Here is a 24,460-nt window from a genome sequence, read left to right as displayed (position 1 = left end):
ATCAAAAAAGGACCATTTTCGTAGACCTCTTTAAAATAAATGAAACTTAGTATTTAATTTTTTAAGCCATAACTCAATTAGTTTTGAAAATATGGTGAGTCAACGTTAAAAAATGGCTTCCTTCCTAATTCGGAAAACTTAAAAAAATAAAGATTACTCAAAATATATAAATTAGACCTATATTTGGTATTATTAGATAACCCTTTAAAAAATCAGGTATTTTTTCATTTCTGGAAAAAGTAAAGGTTAATTTTTTAATATTTGCTTGAGTTTATTCTAATTTGTATATGGTGAATTCCATATCGAATCCAGAAAGGTTTCAACCCGACGCCCTTCAATTTTTCTTAAATTTTGTATACTGGTAGTATATACTATAACTAGGAAAAAATGTAATTTTACCCCCCAACGCTGTTTACCCGTTAAGATATGCGCGTTTAAAGCGCGGAAAAGTGGTACATTTTTGACAAAATTCACCTCATTTATTTTTGAGAAATAATTTATTATTTTATTATGTAGGTTAATAAAAGTTCTTTAATATGACTTAGAAATAAATATAATAGAAATCTGATTATTGTCGAAAACCGGAAATAGCAATAGAAAAAAAGGTATTTTTTTTCAATTTTTTCTCCTGTAGATAAATATCACATTGCTTATATGTACAAAATCCTAGACTGGGGTGAACATGGCTCTAGGAGTTATGACCCTTTCTATGGTTAAAATTGATCAAATTTAACACGGCCCGACCTTTTTAATTTCGATAAAATTTTGCATACTGAGAAAATATCATTAGAAAGCATTGAATCCAAAATTTTAGCCTCCTAGTACTAATAATTTGAGATATCAATGGTCAAAAGTGCCAAAAATGAACTTTTTTCGAAAAATACGATTTTTTAAAATGGAGATAAGTTAGAAAATAATGATTTTAAAAATATAAGTTATATGTCATTTTGTAAATCTATTAAAGGCCTTTTATTAAATATTAAAGATTTTTTTGAAATAATATTGTTGCGGTTTTTATTTACGTTATAAATTTTAAACATAAAAACTCCAGGTGTTTCACTTTTCAAATTTTTTTGAATTTAATATTTTCTTATTCTCTAACCTTATATCTATTCATAAAAAAATTTAAACTTGGGACAACCATGGGTTTTTTAGTTATTGAAATTTAAAAAATAAATATTTTTTTCAAAAATAGATGGCGCTCCTTTATAAAATAACGCGTTTTGTTGAGATTATTATTTTTTTAAACTTTTTTCAATTTTAAAAATAAATAGCAAGATTTTCTCTCATTAATATCATGAAATGAGATTATTTAGTTGCGGTTATAATCATTTATTTCTTATAAAAAATTTTAAATTTCGAAAATTTTATAAATTTTGTAGATATAATAGATAAATTAAAATTCATGAAAGATATTACCTATTTTCGGTTTTTCATTAAATTTAGTTTTTTTGACGCCATGATAATTTCTTGTTGCGATAAATTATATGTTAGCCCAGTAGCCGTTGATAGGCTAACTATTGTTAAAATATTATTTTTTGGTATGAAAAGGATATCTTGTGCAGCTAGATAAACAAAAGAATTTGCTAGTCCTTTAGGGTGAAGAAAATTAATTTTTACTTCATCTCTAATTACATTCACTTCTTGTACAAATCCTAACCACCAATAGTTTTCATATGCACATGTTACATATCCTCTAATCTCATCGATTAATTGATCCTCAATCAAAGGATCCTCACGTGGATATACTATATTCTCCACAATAAATGTCTGCGAATTAGAATATAGTTTAGTGTTGAGTTTAGTTAAACAATTACTCGCCTTTAAATGATTATATAATTCTTTCAAATTATTAAGAACTAACCTTTTTTGAGCGTTCACTCGTTCCCCTTTTCAATGATAGATTATGCAATCTCTTTTTCCTGGTAATACCCTACTAACTTAATCACTGCAAAATTTTTTTTAACAATATCAATTGTTTTTTGATTGAGATGTTTTTGCAGGCTTTCGATTTGAGTTGAAAGAATCCCCTTTTCTTCTAAAACGATTTTGGAATTATATGCCATATGATTATGTAGCGTTGAATGTCGTTTTTATTTTATTTGCGCTCCAACTAGGAGGCAGAATGGTCAGCAATTGATATTTTTTTATTTTTAGATAAATTTGGATATTGTAATTTCATATTATTGAGTAATATCATTATTATCTTTTGTACCCGATTCTGGATTGTTAATTATTATATCTGAAATTTAAATTTAATGAATACTTATGAAATAATGTTTATTTAAAAATTATGTCTAAATGATAGGCCCTTACTTTTTTTTATCTTTAACAAAAAAGTTGAAAGGTGGTTAAGATAATGTGGTTTATTTACCACTAGTTAAATTTTGTCTCTAAATTACTTGAAAATTGTTTAAATATTTTATTTAGCATAAAATAATCTGCCAAAATTAAAATTCAACAATAAATTTTTCCCCGGATCTTTAAAAATAAAGAAATGAATAGTTATGAAATAATGTTTATTTAAAAATTATGTCTAAATGATAGGCCCTTACTTTTTTTTTATCTTTAACAAAAAAGTTGAAAGGTGGTTAAGATAATGTGGTTTATTTACCACTAGTTAAATTTTGTCTCTAAATTACTTGAAAATTGTTTAAATATTTTATTTAGCATAAAATAATCTGCCAAAATTAAAATTCAACAATAAATTTTGCCCCGGATCTTTAAAAATAAAGAAAAACTTAATATATTATTTGACGCGAATTCAATAAATTATATAACATTCAAACAATGGATAGCAGTTGATCGAACTACCCTCGAAACACTGACAAAATCCGCCGACGAATTCATAGATTATTTAATTGGAAAATTAAACAATTTGATTCCTCACTCATTTATATCTTCACAATAATAATTATTTCGAAATTTTTTAAAATCCAATTTAAATGTTGGCGAATTCTTAGTTATTGCGGACTTTTCAGAAAACTATGCATTTGTAGTGCAAGAGCATGCACGATTTCATTGGACCAATAATCAGGCCACTATCTACCCTTTTATGTTTTATTACCATGAGAACAACATAATAAAACATGTAAATTTTGTGTTTATATCAGATTGTTTAAAGCACAACACATGTACATTTTATTTATTTCAAACAAAATTCATCTTATTCTTGAAAGAAATATTTGATAGAGTGGCTAAAACTTATTATTTTTCTGATGGGGCAGTAACCCAATATAAAAAATAATAAAAAACTTCATTAATCTCTGCAATCATGGAAATGATTTTGGGATAAAGGCTGAGTGGCATTTTTTGAAACCGCACATGGTAAAAGTCCCTGCGACACATGGATTTATTTATCTATGCAAGAAATAATATCCATGGGGTAAATTAAATATTTTTGAGTAATAATGAATATATTAACATGGAAAATCATCTTGAAAGCAGTTATTGAGAGCTAAAAGAATATCTGGAACACAAAAGTTCCATAAAGTCAAAATTTATTCAAATTCTTTGGATGATTTAATATGTGATATATTTTTAATAAAATTATAAATTTTTGATTGTATTATATGTAATTATGCAATTTGAGACAAATAAAGTTATAAATATGTTTAGAATTATTTTGTCAAGTAATTTTGAGACAAAATTTAACTTAAGATAAACATTATTTCATAACTATACATTTTTAAATATGATATTTATGCTAAATTTGATCAATTTTAGCCATATAAAAGTCATAACTCATAGAGCCATGTTCACCCCTGCCCTGTCTAGGATTTTGTACAAATATAAAAGAGTGTGATATCTATAGGGAAAAATTTTTTTTATAAAATAATACCTTTTTTTATGGCTATTTCCGGTTTTAGATATCTGGTTTTCGATATTAATCAGATATCTATCATATTTATTTGTATGTCATATTAAAGAACTATTATTACGTTACATAATAAAATTTAAATTATTTCTCTATCATAATTATTTCTCGAGATATTTAAAAATAAATGAGGTGCATTTTGTCAAAAATATATCATTTTTCCGTGCTTTAAACGCCTATATCTTAGCGGGTAAGCAGTGTTTGGAGGTAAAATTTTATTTTTTTCTTAGTTATAATATATACTACCAGTATGCAAAATTTAAGAAAAATTGACTTTTTTTTGTCGATTTGATATGGAATTCACCATATGTTTACGAAATCAATAAATTTATATTGAAAAATTTAGGCTGAGATAACCATTGTTATTTTAGTTATTTAATTTTTTCTAATTTATTATCGATAAAAAACGTTTGTAAGTGCATAAGACGCTAAGTTGCTGTTAGGCGATTTACAATTCTTATGTTATTGACAGGTAAATAATTTATCTTCATTAGGTGTAAAAATAAAGGATGGAGAGGGTCCATGTGGATTCAGAAAATAAAACTTGCACTTATTCAGCTATTTCATTTTTATCTATAACAACCTCCAACCATCAAAAGTTATCGTATAAACATTAATATCATTCATTCTAAATCTCGTATCTTGATAAGTAATATTTTCCACCATGCCTTCATGAGAATTTATAAAAAAATTTTTACTGGTTCTCAGACCTAGTGGAAAAACTACAGCAATGCAAGTGCTTTACTAAATCTTTTAAGAAATTTAATTTCTTCTTCATTCGTGTGCTACAATTTACAAATAATTTTTAAATAAGAAATAAATTGTGTAAAAGATTTAGTAAAGCACGCGCAATAACTGCCAAGCACAATATACATGCGTGGGTCTGAAAACTATTCAAACAAAAGTTTTTTCAAATGCTCACTATTAGAAAATATTACTTATCATAATAAGAAATTTAGCATGAATTATATTAGTCGTTATGTAACTTGTTTGAGCTAACTTTTGGTGTTCGGCGGTTGTTATAGATAAAAATGAAATGACCGGCTGCATTCACATGGACCTCTTCATCCTTCATTTTTCCACCTAATGAAGATAAATTATATACATCTCTCAATAACAATATAGGAATTGTAAATCGCCTAACAACAACTGAACCAATACTTATACACCTACATCCATAGACGTTTTAAAAACCACAACAAAATGAAAATGGATGATTAAATAATGATATTTTGTTTCAAAATTAAGTAAATGCAATTTTATTAATTTTATTAATTATATATATTTTTTATTTTTAAAAAACAATTTTGATATTTTTAGCACATCACCATTTACAATGGCTTTTATATTGATTTATTAAACATATATACCAATTTAAGAAATTTTTTTATTCCCAAGCACATATTAAAAAATCAACCTCTACTTTTTCTGAAAATGAAAAAACATCTTAGTTTTTTTAAGAAATAAATGAAAAGAAAGGGATTCAAGGGCTCTCTGATGATCTCAAATATAGGTTTCTATTATTTATATTTTTTGAGTAATTTTTATAAGTTTTTAGGGAGCTGGCCATATCTCCGGAATTAATTGAGTTCGAGCTTAAAAAATATATTGCTTAGGTCCTCACAACATATATAATCATCATGCGAAGTTTCATTCTATTTAAAAGAGGTTCACGAAACCTGATCGATTTATGTTTTATTTAATATTAACTTCTATAGGACTGAGTTAGAAAACTACATTTCAAATATTATTATAAACTAAACACAATAAATAAATTCTATAAAGGATGTCTCATTCGGCTCTAAAAAAACCTTGTTTAGCCCTAACATGTTGATAGAACAGGCGGACGGAGTTTTGATGAAGGAAGGGGATATCGTAACATTCATGAATTTAGGTAACGTACGTGTAAACAAAATCAACTACGCCGATCACAATAAATCTTTGATATTTATGATAACGGGAACTTATTTGCCCAACGATAAGGTTTTAATTAGTCAATTTATTCTAGTAGGCTTTTGTACATTGATATTTTCATACCAGTACGGGCCAACCAGGTATTTCTCCTTCGTTTGGTGATGTTTTAGAAATTTGACTTTTTGCCTTTAAAATTTTAGATTTGGGTGAAATTTTGTATACAAACTTAGGATATGTAACTAAATGTTCAAGTCAAATTTTAGCATCCTATCTCTTATAAAATTGAGAATGAATTATGCAAAACTCTCAGCTAGCAAGAATATTTTTTAGGTTTTATAAATTACAAATACAAATGAATAAAAATTTCGTTGAAAATTTTTTTTATTGTGCACATAAATTAAAGGTACTAGATATATACTTCATTAATTATTTTTTAAAAATAATGAAAAATTTCCCTTCATCAAAGTAAAAATAAATTTCTAAACCACACCTCATAAAGATAGGAAAATTTCTGATTCACCCATCATAAAATAAAGGTGAAACTTATTATTCAATCATCATCAAATAAAGGAGAAAATTCTGATTCCCCTCATTCTTGACGGGTTATTTGCTAGTAAATATTAGAATATTTAAAAATATTACAAGCATTATGTACTATTATTTAAAAATAACATAATATGTAGAATATTATACTATATTGGAATAAAAACCGAATTAATATATAAAGCACTATTTTGTGTTTATTGCATAATGTATAATAATAAAAGAAAACTTATAAACAAAAAATAAAAAATGGTTAATTATTTTATGCAAATTTGAATATAACACAAAATACAGCCAACATTATTTAAAGATATTTAGAATGGAATTAAGAAGTTAGACCAGGCCAAGATTATTTTTTAAATCCGAACAAGACTAGAAAATGGCGGGAACAAAATTTGAACTCAGTCGGGGTCTTAAAATTTTATCTCTACAGGTCTTTAATACTTATTTTATTATTCTAGGACTATAAAAACACGATAAAAATAAATTGGCTTGCAACTAAAAGTGTGGATCAAAAAAATTTGACTCTCGGTGATAATTTAATACCTATCGATTCCATTTCATTCGATTATCTTATCACGAAACCTGTTCTCGCTAAAGAAGAGGATTTTAAGGATTACATTAACACCAAAGATACCTGGGTTACATTTTTTAAAATAATATTTGGCTTTTTATTTGTCGCCGTTTAATTACTTTTATATTATTTAAACACCGCTTCGAGCTGTTTTACACGAGAGCGATTTTTAAATATAAAAGGCATTTAAATTTATTTGTATCATCATGGAAAATAATTAACATTGTTATTTTGTCTTTTACAAAAGATAAATATATTTAAATATACATTTCTAATGATATTATTTGCCAATAAAATAATTTTTATTAGTTTATAATATGTGTATACTGGTTTTAAAAAATAATCAGATTGAAAAAAGGTACATCGGTGAAATCGCTCTCGGAAATATTAAGAAAGGTCAAATAATACAGTTGCTAAGAAAAGGATTTTACATTTGCGACTCTCAGTATGAATCATTCGACCGTAATATATGTAGACCTTCAATTCCTCTTCGTTTGTTTTCCATACCCGATGGTTCATCTACTACTACCACCATAAATACCAACTCGACTTGCAATGTAAAAGATAAGGTTATTAAAACAATAGTGAATCCGTACACAAAAGAAAAACCACAAGTATATATATTTGAGACATGTTTCTGATTAAACTTAAACTATGGGGTCATTCCACTTGAAATCAGAGTTGTTTCTTGCACCATTTTTCAAATCAAAGTTTTCACAATGCTTATGTATGTTGTGAGGAATATTACAATCGAAATTCTATTGCTTCGCATTTAAAGAATATAGCCTTTGAATTCCACAGTAGTTCCGACGTATTTATAATTTTTTAATTTTATATATATGTTCCTTAAAGTAAGACAAATGTATGCCAAAAAATTCATGGGGTAAGAATTTGTTTTAGTTATTCTACTTTTTTTAAATATTTTTACCGATAAAAAGTATATTCTAGGTGATGCCATGCAAAAAATGAAGTAATAAATCGATTTTATTAGAATTTAAGGATTAGTGGCCTATACTTCTCAAATTTCTTGTCCAGCCTGGTTCGAAATAACAATTATTCTTCATTTTCCTACCCGATCAGGCCCATATTTTTAACATTTAATATTTCTTCTTGCCCATGTAATTATATAATTCGGCTGTACCCGATTTATAAAATTTTGATTTTTAAATAGATTGCTATATTTTCTCTAATTTAAAGCGGTTTTATTAATTTTAAAAGGAAATATTGATATGGAAAGCGGTTGAAAATGATATATGTGTCGTGTTCAGATTTCAATAAATTCATGGATGAAGTTTAGAAAATAATGAATTATTGATAGATAATCTGCTATTGTCATCCAAGATTACCGAGTCTTTCATTAAACAAATTCCCAATCAACTCCATCCAATGGTCATATTATAAAAATTCGGAATTAATCATGTTAATTATGTATTCATATAAGAATGATTATAACATGATATTAATTCAGTCCATTTATATTAAAAATTATCCTATTTTTAACAAATTTTGATTCGGATCTGCAAAACAATATAAAAATCGATTATTTTTGAATCTTTATCATTATAGTGATTTTGAAGTGGGTGCAGAATGACATTTTTAACACCTGCCTACGGAATTCCTGCGGTGTTATTGGAGGAATCATATAACGCTTAGGAGCAAGGTCAAGCTTACAATTACTTACATCCTAGCAAATTTTACCCCTCGCGATCTATATAATTTCAAATTAAAATATTAAACAGATACATTTTTTAGTTGCATTACAAATATATACGATAAAAAAGAACTTAAACTGAAGAATTTAGCAAAACTCACCTAATAGCTAACATGGATATATTCCGTTAGTCCTATAAGTTTGAGAAATATTGAAAATGAATTTATTCAAATCTATTAAAATAAAAAAAGTCGAAAACATTATATAACTGGATATAATATTTCAAATGGCCCATATAATGATATGTAACTTATTTGTATGATTTTTGGTGGTTGACCTTTCTCGATAAAAATGAGATTTCCAAGGAGTAAAAGTTAGTTCTTCATCCACACGTCTCCATCGTTCTTTTCCGTCTACGAAGAATAAATCTAATATCTAGATCAGTAGCTTGCATATATATGATTTTATTTCGGAAGAGGGAAGGTGTTAAATGTCCGGTTGGCACCCCTTTAAATACGCCAATAATCGCTGTTAATAACATTATAGCAATTGTAAATAGCAACTTATATTCTTTCACCTAATGAGATTTTAAAAAATGCTTTGCTACTTAATTTTTTTGTATGGCGCGCCATATATAATATATTGTAAAAAATTAGAAATTCTTGAATAAATCTAAAACAAATTTTTCCCCACTTGTCTTCTTTAATGAAGATATATACAAATTTCAGAAATTCTAAACGCGTCGCTACCAAAAAATCGGTCTTTACCTTTTCTAGAAGTGATAAAATACTAATAAAATATAAGTTTTTATTATTTATATTTTTCTAGCAATCTTTATTTTTAAGTGTTTAGCGATTCACCAATACCAATGCTTATAACGGTCAATACCGTTATCGGCCGATATTTTCAATTTTAATAGATGCTAGTAGTCAAAATTAAAAAAAAATAATTCGTAAATTGAATTTTTTAGTCTATATTAAGAGTTATGAATTTATATTTAAAAAATCATATACAAATTCTAAACCGTTATTTGAAACTTAAAAAATTTGCTCAGTAGATTGCCCTAGTGTAATCCTGCTAAGTTGACTAAAAACAAGAGCTCCTAAAGGACCTAGAATCAAAACCCTACAGATCACGACATTTAGAGAACTGAAGGAGTAAGAGGGGAAATTTTATGAATGAAAGTCTCGTACTCGACTTTCTGTGGTGCCTCACTGTCACTCCCTTTTTTACCTTGAAATTGTGTTATCTCAGAATATTTATGGGAAGTCAGTAATAGTGTTATTAAACTGCTCGATTTAAAACGGCTAACCCAATATAGCCAAAAATATTATGCAAGCCTTGAGATTTCATTAATAGATGTCCAAACATTTCTGCATTTATGAGCAAAATCTTCTGGCTTGCATAATATTTATTGACTAAAATATTGGGTAGCCGTTTTAAAAAATCGAGTCATTTAACAACACTAGTCAGCAAATAATCAATAGATTTTTTGTTGGCGGTGAAGTTAGGAGATAGGTTATTTTACCTTGCTATATATTTATATTTGTTTCAAAGATTTTGTTTTATGAAATTTTTCATCAAATACAATGTTTATTTCCTGAGATGATAACTGCTAGTTTAACCTTTACCAATCAGTTCTAATAACCTGAGTTGTTTAAATATCGCGATAGTGTGATTTCTTTTCTTTTCTGAATTGAGATTATTTGTAGGACGGCGCCTGTCAGATGAAAAATATCAATAAGATTTTCATTTCTTGGAAGAGAACCAAAAGATAATAAGGGCATTTAAAAAAAAGATGAGCCTGAACACAGGGAAGCACTAGAAGGACACCTTTATCTAATTATTTTATGAAATAAAAATTGTTTAAAAAACTAATAGGGTTGTGCATTTGACCGGTCAAATATGGTCAAATGTGGTCAAATTCAAATATATTTTTTTAAAGTTAATATTAACTTTATTTTGAATATAATAGTAAAATGAATTTATAATATTAATTTTTTAAATTCATTCAATAACTAACGTGTAGCTATCTGTATCAGAGTCTTGTTCTGATTCATATTCAATATTATCATTTTCTTTAATATTTTTTAAACAATTTTCCTGATATCTTAGATCTTAAATCGATTTCTATTTTCATAAGAATATTAACCCAAATCGACCTATTTCTTTCTAAAGAAGAAGTAGAACTAGGAATTGTTAGTCTCTTAATGGGCAGGGTAGACAAAGTTTAATCTATTAACTTGAGGTCGGAATTGATTGTTTCTGGAAATTACTACTTTCCACATATTTTGCTATATTAAACATGCTGTTTTTGCTTCTGAAATTAATTATATCACTTAAAATATTTTGGTCATCACTACCTTGTAAAATAGCTAATTCTTGAATTATATCACATACTTCATTAATTACACTACTAGTGAGTTCTCCTCTTGATATTGTGGACCCGAAAAATAAGCAAACATTGTGATCACATGTATTTACATCTTTTTTCCCTTTTTTAAACATATTTTTAATTTATTTTTCCTTTAAATTTTTTAGAGTATTTGACCGTATTTGACAGGTCAAATACTCCTCCGGTCAATTGACTGAATTTGACTGGTCAATTGACCGACTTGCCAACCCTGATTTTTTACGATAAATTATAAAAATATTTATTATTTTACAAAAAAATTTTTTTATACTGCAAATTTATCTAAAATAGTTTAATTAACCTTTAAAAGTTCAATAATTTGTTATATCGAAAATAAAAAATACTAACTACCCCAAATTATAGATAATGTTTTGACTTTGGCTGTGACTTCACATTCTTTAGAACATTACAATATTAGTTTTAGAATATTAAGGTCTTGGCAATACGAAAAGTTACAAACGATTGGTAAGAGTCAATCGAAATAACAAAGATGAATGAAAATGTTAATAGAGACGACGATTTCTAATGACCTTTTTTTTTTATTATTTATAATATAAGTATTTTTGAAAGTTTAAAATTATTTTTAAATTAACGATATTTAGACAAAAGGATTCACTGATTTTAAAACACAGGACGATAATAATATCCAAAAAATTAATTTACATGAAAGTATTTTGAAACAGGGAGTAGTATTAAGAATGTTAAAATCCGAAAAGGCTAATAAAGTATAATTAAATTTTATATTTTTTTTCATATACCTATTTTTGATGTTTTTTTCATATCATAATTAATGCCAGTCAATCGTTTTGGAAAATTTTAAATTTAATCCTTTTTTGACATGATTTGAGAAGTTAGATTAGAGAAAGATTTTTTTATCTTTTAAAAATATAACTCGCTCTACAATCAGAAATTATATATTGCATAAGAAATGACGATAGCTAAAAAATACAAATGTCTTAAAATCAGAACTAAGGTAATTATACAAACTTGCATCAATAAAAAAGTAATTCTATGATACACTATAGATAATCGATAAGATTTTCCAAATAATTAAACGATAATTCGAATAAAATAAATTTTATTAAATCCAGATAATAGAAGTTTTATATGCATATCAGTTTGAAATTAAATTAGATAAAATAAATCGTTTTTTTTAACACATTGAGTTTAACAATCATTATAAATCAAATGGCAAAACATAAGTTTTAAATATAAACTAAACACAGTTGAAAATTATCAACAATGGCAAAATATTTGTTATATAATAAATAATCAGAGTTGGGCAGGTCCTCCAGAAAAAGAATCTAGATACAGATTCTTTATAAAATGAATCTTAGATACAGATACTAGTATCTTTTTCAAAATATCAAAAAGATACAAGATAAAAGATACTTGTATCTTTTACTAAATTAGAGTATCTTAAATACAAGATACTTTTAAATTATCATTACGAATTAAATTAGAATAGTTTATAAAATACAGTTTTTATTATTTATTTGTGAAGAACATAGCATACACTATAAGAATGAATATTTGCTATAATTAATAAAATATTTATTAATGAATTAATTATAATAACCAGGGATTTTAATATTAGTTTTTGCTTATTAATAGCTTAAACAGGGAAGGGAGAGTAGTATATTTAATGGGAGTTGAAAATTTGCAAATAAGAAAAAAAAATTAAATCAAATGATTTATTATGGCATCTCTAAAAAACATACACTAATTTTATTTTATTCATTATCTTTAATAAGTATTTATCATTACTTGTTTGTGATATTTATGTATTTTTTAAATTAGTTTATTTTCTAATATGACTTATTAATTCTAAATATCATTTAAATCTCTTTTCAATTTTTTTTTATATATTTCTTGCAAAATCATTAATTATATATAAAAAATATCATAGTAATGTACAACTTTATATTATAATTATTAAATACAAAATTATTATTAAATAATATATATAAAAATGGATTTCGATTTTATTTATAAAAATTAATGATTTTATATAACTTTTTTAAAAAATTTTATAACATTTTATTTTTGTTAAAGAAGCCATTTTATATCGGATCAAATTTTATAATATTGGCCGATAACCGATATTTTAAAATGAGTGAAATTGATCCGATCCGATAAAAAATATCGGCACATCAATTTTTAGCAAGTTCTTATTAGAGGAAATATTTAAGCTACAATTGATATATAACATTAGATAATTTTAAAAGGCTCTTAATAAAATAATTATAATAAGGTATAATTTAAATTTATTAGTTACTTTTATTTATTTATAATATAAGTAAAATTACATTACAGTATTTATTTACAAAATATTTAAAATGCATTTAAGAAAATTGTTGTTTAATAATTAATTAATAAATATTCTGCCATATTGTAATTTTTTTTGCCCATTCTGTTTATAAAAGTGTGCGAGATTCTCTTCAGAATCTGTTTTTAGTGAAGTTGGTGATATTGACAGTTATCGCCACAAGCTGACCTCTGATAAATTGGAAATATTGGTATTTCTAAAAAGAAATCTTCGATATATTAATGTTAAATATTATTTTAAATATTTATTTCAAATTTCATATTATAATTGTTTATTACTTATTATGTATATTCATTAATGTTATTACTTATTATATAAAGGTGATTTAATAATAAAAATATTTTATATACTTTTAGAATTGCAATTGAATTGAATATAAACTATAACTGATCATTATAAATATATTTAAATGACATAAGTTATGGAGTTAAATTATAGATGTTATATTAATAAAAAGTATATTAAAAATTAAAACCATTGGTATCTTTACAGAATACAAAATTAGATAATCAGCCGATATCAATTTAGTATCGGGAATATCGGATCGACCTCCAAAAAGTGGTATCGATACACCCCTAAAAAATATATATATACAAAATGATTTAATTTGATAATCAACCATCTTCTATAAAAATTTTTAATAACAATTATCGAAGAGGGACTTAAGTATAGGTATTATTTATTTATTTATTTTTTTAAAATGCTCATTTCTTTTATTTTTTAAAATTTATATATATTTAAAATAACATGTAAACTATTTGTAAAATAAAATTATAAAAATTATAAAAACTATATTAAATAAAATAATAATTATAAATTTAATTAGGTATGATCAACGGGGCTTATAGACCCATGTATGGATATGCAGTTAGAACGGCAGATTTCAGTTGATATTATCTGTCGAAAGAAGAAGCCTTCTTTTGGGTCATCTGTGATTAAGCGTAACCTCTGCCCTATTTTGAATAATTTTAGGGCTTGGGGTCCAAATGATCCACAGGTATCTGAGACTACCACATTATTAAGGTTGCTATATTTGTTTGTTTTTGTGTTTTCTGCTTTCGTGATATAGTTGGAAGAAAAAGATCTGGCAAAACGATCCACGCAAGTATAATCCCAGGCGAGAGGTAGACCTTGGTTCCAAGGGACTAGCGTCATACCATCTGGTCTGGTTTGATTGTCGGGGCTGAGGCCGGATGGTTCCAGGGTGGAGGAAATATTTGAGGATTTCAAGGTTCTGTTGATGATTGAATTGATAGCATGGTGTCTGGGTAATCTGCTTTTTGAGAAACGACATTGAAGGGGGTGGTGTCCAAGACTATCGATGTGGGTTTCACATAGTAAGCATGATGTAGGTGTTACTATCCTAAGCGAAGGCCTGTGGCTATTCTAAGTTCTTCGTTGGTTAATAACAAGCCTAGATTAGAACTAGGTACAGTTTCTAACCATTCATATCCTAGATGGCATATGGGTGAAGTTGGAATTATTGGATCTGGCAGAGGGCTCATATTATTGTCATCATGTATAATTGGGTTAGGGTTTAGGTGGAGAAAGAGCGATGGAGATTTTCTTTGAACAGCTTTGGTGTAAGTATTCAAGCAATGCTATATCAATGGAAAGTTCCAGTCTCTTTGCTTTAATGAATCTGGATATGAGCGATTTGGGGCATTTTTGCTCCAGAGCTCTAGTGCTGCCGTTCGATGTGGGTCGATATTCAAGTCTCCCAGTGTGTGTCGAAATTTAGCCACTGAGGATAGAAAAGCTGAAATGCTTAGGGATATGGGGGATTGTATGCCTATACCGCCTAGCTTTGGTGTAAGAGCGGCTTGCATCCAGGAGGATGATGAAAATTTGATATTTAATATGGATTCGACAGTATTTTTTAAGTGGACTTCGAGGTCCAATAATACCTCAGGGGATGTGAAAATTGTAGATGAACGAAAGCCGTGTAAAATTTTTAGAATGAATAAAAAAAATTTCAGTAAATAGAAAGCCTGGTGAGCGGGTAAATATTTTAGAATATTTTTCTTTCTATTAAATTTAGCAAGGAATTCATCTCTAAAATGAAATATAGCTTTTTCCCCTCCAATAGGTGAACCTAAATGGGTAAAGTTGGCTTTATCCACTAAAATAAAATTTTCGGGTGGGCACTCCGATTCAGAAAAGGAATAAAATTCACACTTATGAGGGTTTAGTGAAAGTCCTGTAATAGGAGCTAAGTGATTTATAATTGATGGAATTTTTATGATTTCGTTATAAGGGCCTGCTAGTGTGCCATCGCCCAGGTACCATACATTAAATTTAAGATCACAATTGGAAGATATCTCTTTTATAATTAATTGGATGCTTTGGCAGAATAATGCCGGACCTAAAGGGTCTCCTTGTTGGATGCCCTGTTTAGAGAGAATAATAGAATCATTAAATTTTAAGGTGGGTTGGTTGTAACATGCAGCGATGTTTGTTGTATAAAATGTTCCCTCCTAAGTGAGTTGTAGGCATTATTTAGGTCGATTTTGAGAATGCATTGATCATGTGTATTATGGAGGATGACACGGTGGGAAGCAGCCTCACATCCTCCAGGAATATTAAAACCAAGCGGTTTGATTGTAGTAGATTGGATAGGTTAGATTTTATACGGGAGAAAATTATTTTGGAAATGATTTGCCGGAAGAATGACCCTATTGCAATAGACCTGATGTCCCCATTGGTTTTATTTAAGGATATTAAGCGGGCTCCAAAAATGATGGGCTGAATGAGATTAGGTATATTATTATGAAAGATATGATTAAGCAATATGGTGAATTGTGTGAGTATGTTTTGATATAGGGGTATAGTTGGTTTAATTATATATTGGAGATAAATGGCTCGAAAGCCATCGATGCCTCCTGAAGAATCTTTTTTGAATGTCTTTATTGCTTCCAATATTTCCATCTCGGTTAGTGGAATAGGATTATCAGATAGTGGAAGGATGATTTGTGAAAAATCTTGAGGATGTTTAGATTGCATGGCCATGAGAGTTATATCATTATTGGGGGCCATAGTATCACTTGAACGGCTATGTTGATAGCTGAATTTACATTGCATAGGTTTATTTTATTTTCAATAAGCTTGGCCTTTTTTTTATCTGTCAAAAGCTTATTGAAAGAATGTGGAGGTTGTTTGCTATTATCATTTGAATTTAATGTTTTTTTGATGCTTTGTGTTAAGTTTGATTTTGATGTTGGAAGATGTAGATTTAAATATATAAATGATAATATAATCCAATTATCTAAGCTTTTAATATTTTTATTTAGAGTGGTTAAAATAGCTAAAATAATTGTGAAAATATCATTCTGGCACCTTTTGTTATACGAGCTATTGTGGGGTGGGAGACTTTCTTTCATTTTTCTAGCCATTCTTGTGCCTCAGCAATAAAGGTTGAATTAATGTTATTATCTGGGCATGAAGATATAGTTAAAGGGATTGTTTCTGTGTTGAAGGTATTGTTGGAGCTTGAAGTTGTAGGTTTTGGTTCCAAATTAATACTATTAATAAGAGCAGGATAAGAAGAAGGAGGCATAACAGGTTCATTGTTGTTAAAGAAAGTACCTGACGAAGGGCATCTGTTGGCTCGTTTACCATGACAAATAATTTTATTTCCTTTTGTTAAGGAAACATTCTTAAAGCATGTGGGACATATCACCATAGTTCATATTATTGTTATGTATGATTATGTTTAAAGGTTACTTTATATTGAAAGATTCTTGATACACAAAGCAAAACTTATCTAAGATTCAATCAGGGACAGCTGGTGGATTGATGAAATTATGTTAATAATTACAAAATAAAAATGGATAATACACTTTAATATGTTTAACAAAGTTTGTAAAGGAGTTTATTGAACCTTTAATAACTTTTTTATTTGTTCAATTTTGACATTCAGCTTGTACCTTGTTCTTTTTCACATGAATTTTCCATCTAGAATTTTAAGATTCTAATTAGATTCAGGAGAACCTATCTCCATAATTTCATCTTCACTACTATGATTGTTAAACATTATACAAATTAAAAAATATAACATATAAAATATATCCTTCTCTTATTTAGTTTTGGTGTTGTTCTTTAATCTATCTATCTTTATGACCTGTAAAATTTCCAACTAATTTTGGTTATCAATATATTTAAAATATTGCTGGAAAAAATAAAATAAATAATACAAGATTTCACGAAGAAAATAAAGTTACATATCGTAAATGTTTTATAACATGAATATTAAAAAGAATCTGTATTTATTTAAAGAAAATGATAAAGATACAAGATTCTTTTCAAATAAAGGATCTTAGATACAGATACTAGTATCTTATTAAAAATGTCAATAAGATACTGAGTACAAGATACAAAAGGATATTGTATCTTAGATACAAGTATTCGCTGTACTGCACAACTCTGTAAATAATGTATACAGTTGTTAAAAAGTCGAGTTCATCCGACTCCGACTCAAAGATTCGACTCGAGTCGTGAACTTATAGAGGACGAATATTTCAGATTTATTAGTATTAATTAAGATATTTGTTCTGTTTTTTACTTTAGACTTCTAACTTGAGTTGTGAATAAAAATTATATAATTGAGTCGACTAGAGGACGAATAGTTCTATGAACTTGAGTCGACTAAAGAACAAATATTTCAAACTAGTTATTATTAATTAAGATATTTGTTCTGTTTTTACATTTTTTTTACTTTAGACTTTTAACTTGTCGACTAGAGGACGAATATTTCAAATTAATTATTATTAAATAAGATATTTGTCTGTTTTTTACATTTTTTTTACTTTAGACTTCCAACTTGAGTCGTGAATAATAATTATACAATTGAGTCGACTAGAGGACGAATAGTTCTATGAAGTCGTTTATTGGAGTCGACTAGAGGACGAATAGTTCTATGAACTTGAGTCGACTAGAGGACGAATATTTTAACTAGTATTAATTAAGATATTTGTTCTGTTTTTACATTTTTTTTTACTTTAGATTTTTAACTTGAGTCGTGAATAATTTTTATATATTTGAGTCGCCTGGAGGAAGAATACTTCAGATTTATTATTAATAAGATATTTGTTCTGTTTTTACATTTTTTTTACTTTAGACTTCCAACTTGATACGTGAATAAGAATTATATAATAGTTCTATGAACTTGAGTCGTTAATTGGAGTCGACTAGAGGACGAATTGTTTTATGGACTTGAGTCGACTAGAGGACGAATAGTTCTATGAACTTGTGTTAGTTCTATGAACTTGAGTCGACTAGAGGACGAATATAACGTATTAGTTATTATTAATTAAGATATTTGTTCTGTTTTTACATTTTTTACTTGACTTTTACTTGAGTCGTGAATAAGTATTATAAACTTGAGTCGACTAGAGGACGAATATTTCTATGACCTTGAGTCGACTAGAGGACGAATATTTCAAATTAGTTATTATTAATTAAGATATTTGTTGTTTTTTACATTTATTGCAATTCTAAAAGTTATTGTTAAATCACTTTTATATAATAAGTAATAACATTAATCCATATACATAATTAGTAATAAACAAATATATTAGAAATTTGAAATAAATATTTAACATTAATATATCGAAGATTTCTTTTTAAAAATACCGAAATTTCCAATATATCAGAGGTCAGCCTGCGGCGATGGTAACTGTCAATATCACCAGCTTCACTAAAAACATATTCTGAAGAGAATCGCTCACTTTTATAAACAGAATGCGCCAAAAGAATAACATTATGACAGGATGTTTATTTATTAATTATTATTAAAAAATAAACATATTTATAAAAATAAATGACTTTAGATATAACCTTTTTAAAAATTTTTAACATTGTTTTTATTAAAAACGCCATTTTATATCGGGCTGATCGGAAAATTTATAATATTGGTCGATAACCGATAATTTAAAATGGGTGGAATATCGGCCCGATCCGATAAAAGATAGCGGTATCTACAAAACAACAGACCGGTCAGGAAACGTTTTTAAAATGTGTGGCAGCATGCCCAGATTTAATAAATTAGTATCGCTATGCCCCATCCTAGTTAAGAATTTGGTACGAACTTTCTGGCCGATTTGTTTAATTTCATCTATTTTTTAAACACGTATTGATTTTTTTTTTCTAATTTAAGATCTTGGACATGTACTTTTGATATTTTTTAAATATTTTAATAGTTATTAACATTTAATGACTAAATAAAATAATTACCTAAAAGAAGAACTATAAAAATACTAAATATATATATATAGATGAGGAGGAGTGCTAAAGAAAGTTAATCCGCCATCTCTTAGTTTTCATTATTTTCACAAGTCTACCTTTCCTATATAAAATTCAAATAATGGTTGGGATATAATTTTAAAATATTCAGATACCTGCAAAATATTTTATTATTTGAGAATATAGTATTCAATCAAAAAATGTAAATAGGTTTATCATTTTTTATTTATTTTGTTGCATTTTTCTATACTATCATCTTCAAGTCTATAGCGACGATCAGAAAGTATAAGTTTCACGTCGCCTTACTAAATAGTCTCAACATTAAAGGCAGTATTTTATTTTATATACATATAAAAAAATTATAAATTTATTAGTCAAGTATTTATATATAAAAATAATGGATTATCAGCCAATGATAAGGCTGAACTATAACAATTATGAATTGACAATGACTTTATCAGCCAGTTTCTGAGAAATATTGGCATGTGCAATATTATTAGTTTTAGTTTGAATTGGTCTTTTTGGATGTAATCTCATCTAGAACAAAATTATTAAGCTGTTCTTCTATCTCTTTAAGACTGTTGGCATGAACATTCTTACAAAATAAAAATACTATTTTAATTTTAAATTAAAGGTGTTTTTAGCTACTAGATTTATTTGAGAATATATTTTTTCATTTTAAATAGATAAATTTGCCACTTTTTTTAACAAGAACATTTTCTTCCAGGGTACTTTCTACTCCATTAATATTATCATTGTCTGACTCAATTTCATCGATTCATTTTAAATAATTTGCACCAGATGATTTATTTGTAATACAAATTACAAATTGAAAATATAAATTTCAATTTCAAAAATAAATAATAAAAATATTATTAATTATGATATGATATTATATCTAAATTTTTAAGTAGTGTTAACAACTCTAGTTTGTAAATATATAATTTGTGATGAAAAATGAAATTTTTTTTTGTTCCTCTTTGAGAATGCTCAAATAAAATTTTTGATTAAATTTCATTTAAAATCCTAAATCTTTTTTTGTAAAAAATATTTTTAATATTTGAACAACTTTTGGAATTTCTTAAATGTAATCTATTTTGTATCCATTTATTTCGTAAAAATATGGTAATCTATAAACTTTTATAATAATATTGATAAAATGATAAATAAAAATATTATTAAAATTTATAAAATTTCCATTTGTTCCTCGAACTCGATAATGGTACCTTTTTAGAACATAAAAGAGTTTACATTTAAATTACTAATACAAATAAATTATGAGGATTACCTAATTAATCTTTCTGCGATAATTCAGCTCCAAATAGCTGCATGGGATTGTATAAGTTAGTAAAATCATCAGGAATAAATCCATATAAGAGTTGAATATTCTCAACAGTTTCTTCTCTTTAATTAGAGCGGGGATTGACTGAGCGATATTTATTTTCAAGACCCCCAGAAAATTTTTTGGGATTTAGCTGAGGTGAATATGGTTTCATAAGTCTCGATAAGATGGCTTCTATGGATGGATGCATTATCCATTACAATGATTGTATCCATTAGTAAGATACTAATAAGCTCTGTCATAGAATCACGGAATAATACTCCATTATGTTCCTTCGTATATTTTAATATGAATTCCCCAATTCCAAATGTACAAAGTATGCTTATATTTTTGCCCTTTGAGGATGGGATTTTTATTATTGGACGGACATTCTATGGCGCCCAGGCGTAGATTGGTACAACATGCAAGTTTATTCCAGTTTCATCTAACAAAATTAAATATAAGTTTTCCCTTGGGATATTTAAGTATACATTAGTTTTTATATTAATTTCCCGGGTGTATTTCTTCTATCAGGCTTCTTGCTAGCTCTTTTTATAGACCAACCTACATTTTTGATATATTTAATAATGGTTGTTTTTATTTTTGGACTACCAGAAGACAAATTTACTATTATCAATGTTATTTTCCATTAATAAGCTAATGATGTTTCTTTAAATTATAGAGGGATCTTTTTTCTTACTTCCTCATTTTTGAATATTGTATTCTTTTAGAGGATCTCTATTTATTTCTAGCAATGGGTTGCGTCTAAATTTATGAACCGGTGACATAGACATTTTAACGTATTTTGCGATATCTTTGATTTTCATTGTTTTTCAGACATTGATAACATTTTAGTAACTATATCCATTATACAAGAGACCAGATGGAAAGGTAATGACGCAAGAATGATTGGCAAGACAAGTAAGAAGCAGGGTTGGGCAGTATCGCGGATATTTGTATCTAAGAAATACAAGATACTTTTGTATCTTTTTTAAAATTTTGGAAAGTATCTTGTATCCAGTATCTAAGATACATATTATTTAAAAGTATTTGTATCTTAACCAACTTTGTATTCAAAAAGATACAGATACTTTAAAAAAAATTATATTGGTTAATTTAAATAGTATTAAAATTTAAAATGATATTGTTTTAAGATTTAAATGAAAAATTTAATCAAAATTTAGATATTTTAAGATAATTTTTGATTATGACGTTGGTCGTCCTATAGCAATTTGCTAACAATTAGAACTACCATATTTGAATCGTTTTATATCTGTCTATTTAAAAATTATGGAAGAAGAAAATAGAATAATATGTTTATCTTCGTCTTCAGATGATTCTTCAACCGAAAATTATAACAATAAATTTAAACTAAGCATACTTAATGGCAAATTTTTTGAAGTACTTCAAGATGATCATAATAAAGTTACTGCAAAATGTAAAGAATGCCACAAACCTATAAATTGTTCTTCGGATTCGTCATCAAATTTTGTCAAGCATTTAAAAGTATAATATATAATTATATAATGAATCACATTTATAATCATATTCATTATCATTTCATATTCCATATCTGTTGCTAAATTTAGAAGTATTTTAAAATAAATTTTCATATTATTGATAAAAATCATTTATAAAATGAATAAGAAAACTAATATTGATAAAAAAAAGGTTGTTAATTTGAACACTAGGCCAAAATATAATCCAAATATTTGGGGCACCATTTTTATATGATAGATAGTACTTAGCAATATTTAATCCACCATGTGTTTTTTTAAAATTTTTACATATATGCTTAAAATATATAATTTTTTAAAAAATTATTTTTAAAAAAATTCTTACAAATGTATTTTTTTAATGATTTTACAAATGTATTTTTTTAATGATTTTACAAAAATTATTTATAAAATTTTAATGGGTATTAATTATTATTTATAAATAAGACAAAAATTTCATAAATATTTTAATATAAATATATTTCATCTAATTTTATCATTAAAAGTAGAATTTTTTACAAAAAAATTAGTAAATATCTAATATAAAATATTTTATTATTCGTTTCACTTATAGAGACGTCATCTGGAATCATATAAAAATTATATGACCCATCATAAAATATCACACAAACAGAAAAAACAAAAAGAAATAGTGAAAACTACATCATTAACTCAAAAAAAATTAGAATTTTCAAATGATAATAAGAAAAAAATATCTCAAGATAAATTTAATAATTTATTAACTTCATTTGTTGTAAAAGGAATACATCCATTATCCATAATTGAGCAAAAGGAATTTGTCAAAATGATGGAATATAAATTCAATTTTTTTTTCTCTTATCCTTATTTCTTCTACTTGTCAATTTATTAGAAATATTATCCTGTATTGGAAATCCAATTAAAATTTTTTCTCGAAGATCTTTGCAAAGAAAAATTGATTAAAGCTTCATACATGAAACTGATAATTTAAAACAGTTATTGAAAGCTCAAACATACATCTGCACTACTGCAGATATTTGGTCTATTAAGATTAGAAGCTTTCTTGGAATGACATGTCACTGGGTAATGAAATAATATGCTATTTTATTTATAAATTCAATTAAATAAATATTTAAATAAGCTCTCAAGTGATAGTTTTCAAAGACAATCTCGGGCCCTTGTTGTGAGAAGATTTTCAGGAAGCCACTTCTATGATAAAATAGCAGAATTAGTTGATGAAATTCATCGTGACTTTGGTATTGACGAAAAAGTTATAGCAACTGTTACAGATAACGGCTCTAACTTTAAGAAAAATTTCAAGGAGTTTGGATATTCTATGGAAGCTGTAGAGAATGACTTTGACATCAATGATGATGAATGTATAGAATTCGAAATCATTGAAAGTATTATTTAATACTTCTTTAAATTTATTATGATATTGTAAATTTAGTAAAATTTTTTATTCAAATAAAATTATTTATTTGTGTATTTAAGGTCTAAAGAAGCCTCAATAACATTGCCTCAACACATTCGTTGTTTGTGCCATACGATAAGTCTAATTGCCACAACGGATGTCGAGAGAGCTATTAAGGATTCTCCTAACATTTCTAAAATTCATCATCCGCAATAGCTAAATGTACTAAGCTATGGAATGCAAATAATAGGCCTAAAACTGCAGAACTTATCAAAGCAGTTTTAGGAAAACAATTATTTACACCTTGTTGCATTAGATGGAATAGTTTGTATGATAGTCTTCATAGTTTATTAAAATTTAAAGGCGAACTTCCTAAATTATGTCAAAAATTAGAATTTTCTAAATTAAGAGATATTGAAATTCATATTTAGAAGAATATTGCAATATAATGGCCCCATTGGCTATAGCGATTGACAAAATACAGAGTGAAATCAATTGCTATTATGGAGAATCAGCTCCAATTTTTTTTGGTCTATTAACCATATTAGCAAAGCTAAATAATCTTTCAACGGGGGTTGAGGAAGATAATATTGTGTTATATTTAATAAATATTTCTTTTATATATTTATAATTATTTAACATATTTATACTCCGCCTGTCATCTTTCATATAATTTAGGACCTCTATTTAGTTATTAGAATTGGATGTG

The 24,460-nt window shown here is 26.7% G+C and overlaps 1 protein-coding gene across 5 annotated transcripts in view; it reads left to right on the top strand.

Annotated features, from left to right (window-relative positions):
- LOC135928949 (bifunctional glutamate/proline--tRNA ligase-like) overlaps positions 1 to 24,460 on the top strand; it is a 94,783-nt gene that overhangs the window by 40,371 nt on the left and 29,952 nt on the right. For 3 of the 5 annotated variants that reach the window (XM_065465407.1, XM_065465405.1, XM_065465409.1), the window contains 4 exons: positions 5,663 to 5,860; positions 6,796 to 6,975; positions 7,256 to 7,522; positions 11,575 to 11,697. In XM_065465407.1, the coding sequence (XP_065321479.1) occupies positions 5,663 to 5,860; positions 6,796 to 6,975; positions 7,256 to 7,522; positions 11,575 to 11,697 (768 nt within the window). The remainder of the gene's footprint in view (positions 1 to 5,662; positions 5,861 to 6,795; positions 6,976 to 7,255; positions 7,523 to 11,574; positions 11,698 to 24,460) is intronic. The other 2 variants (XM_065465408.1, XM_065465406.1) reach the window with 1 other exon arrangement.

Source organism: Gordionus sp. m RMFG-2023, chromosome 4, assembly GCF_954871325.1.
Source record: "Gordionus sp. m RMFG-2023 chromosome 4, tfGorSpeb1-WG-v2, whole genome shotgun sequence".
NCBI classification, from domain to species: domain Eukaryota; kingdom Metazoa; phylum Nematomorpha; class Gordioida; order Chordodea; family Parachordodidae; genus Gordionus; species Gordionus sp. m RMFG-2023.
Note: the sequence above shows the minus strand (reverse complement) of the source record. Positions and strands in the feature narration are given on the sequence as shown.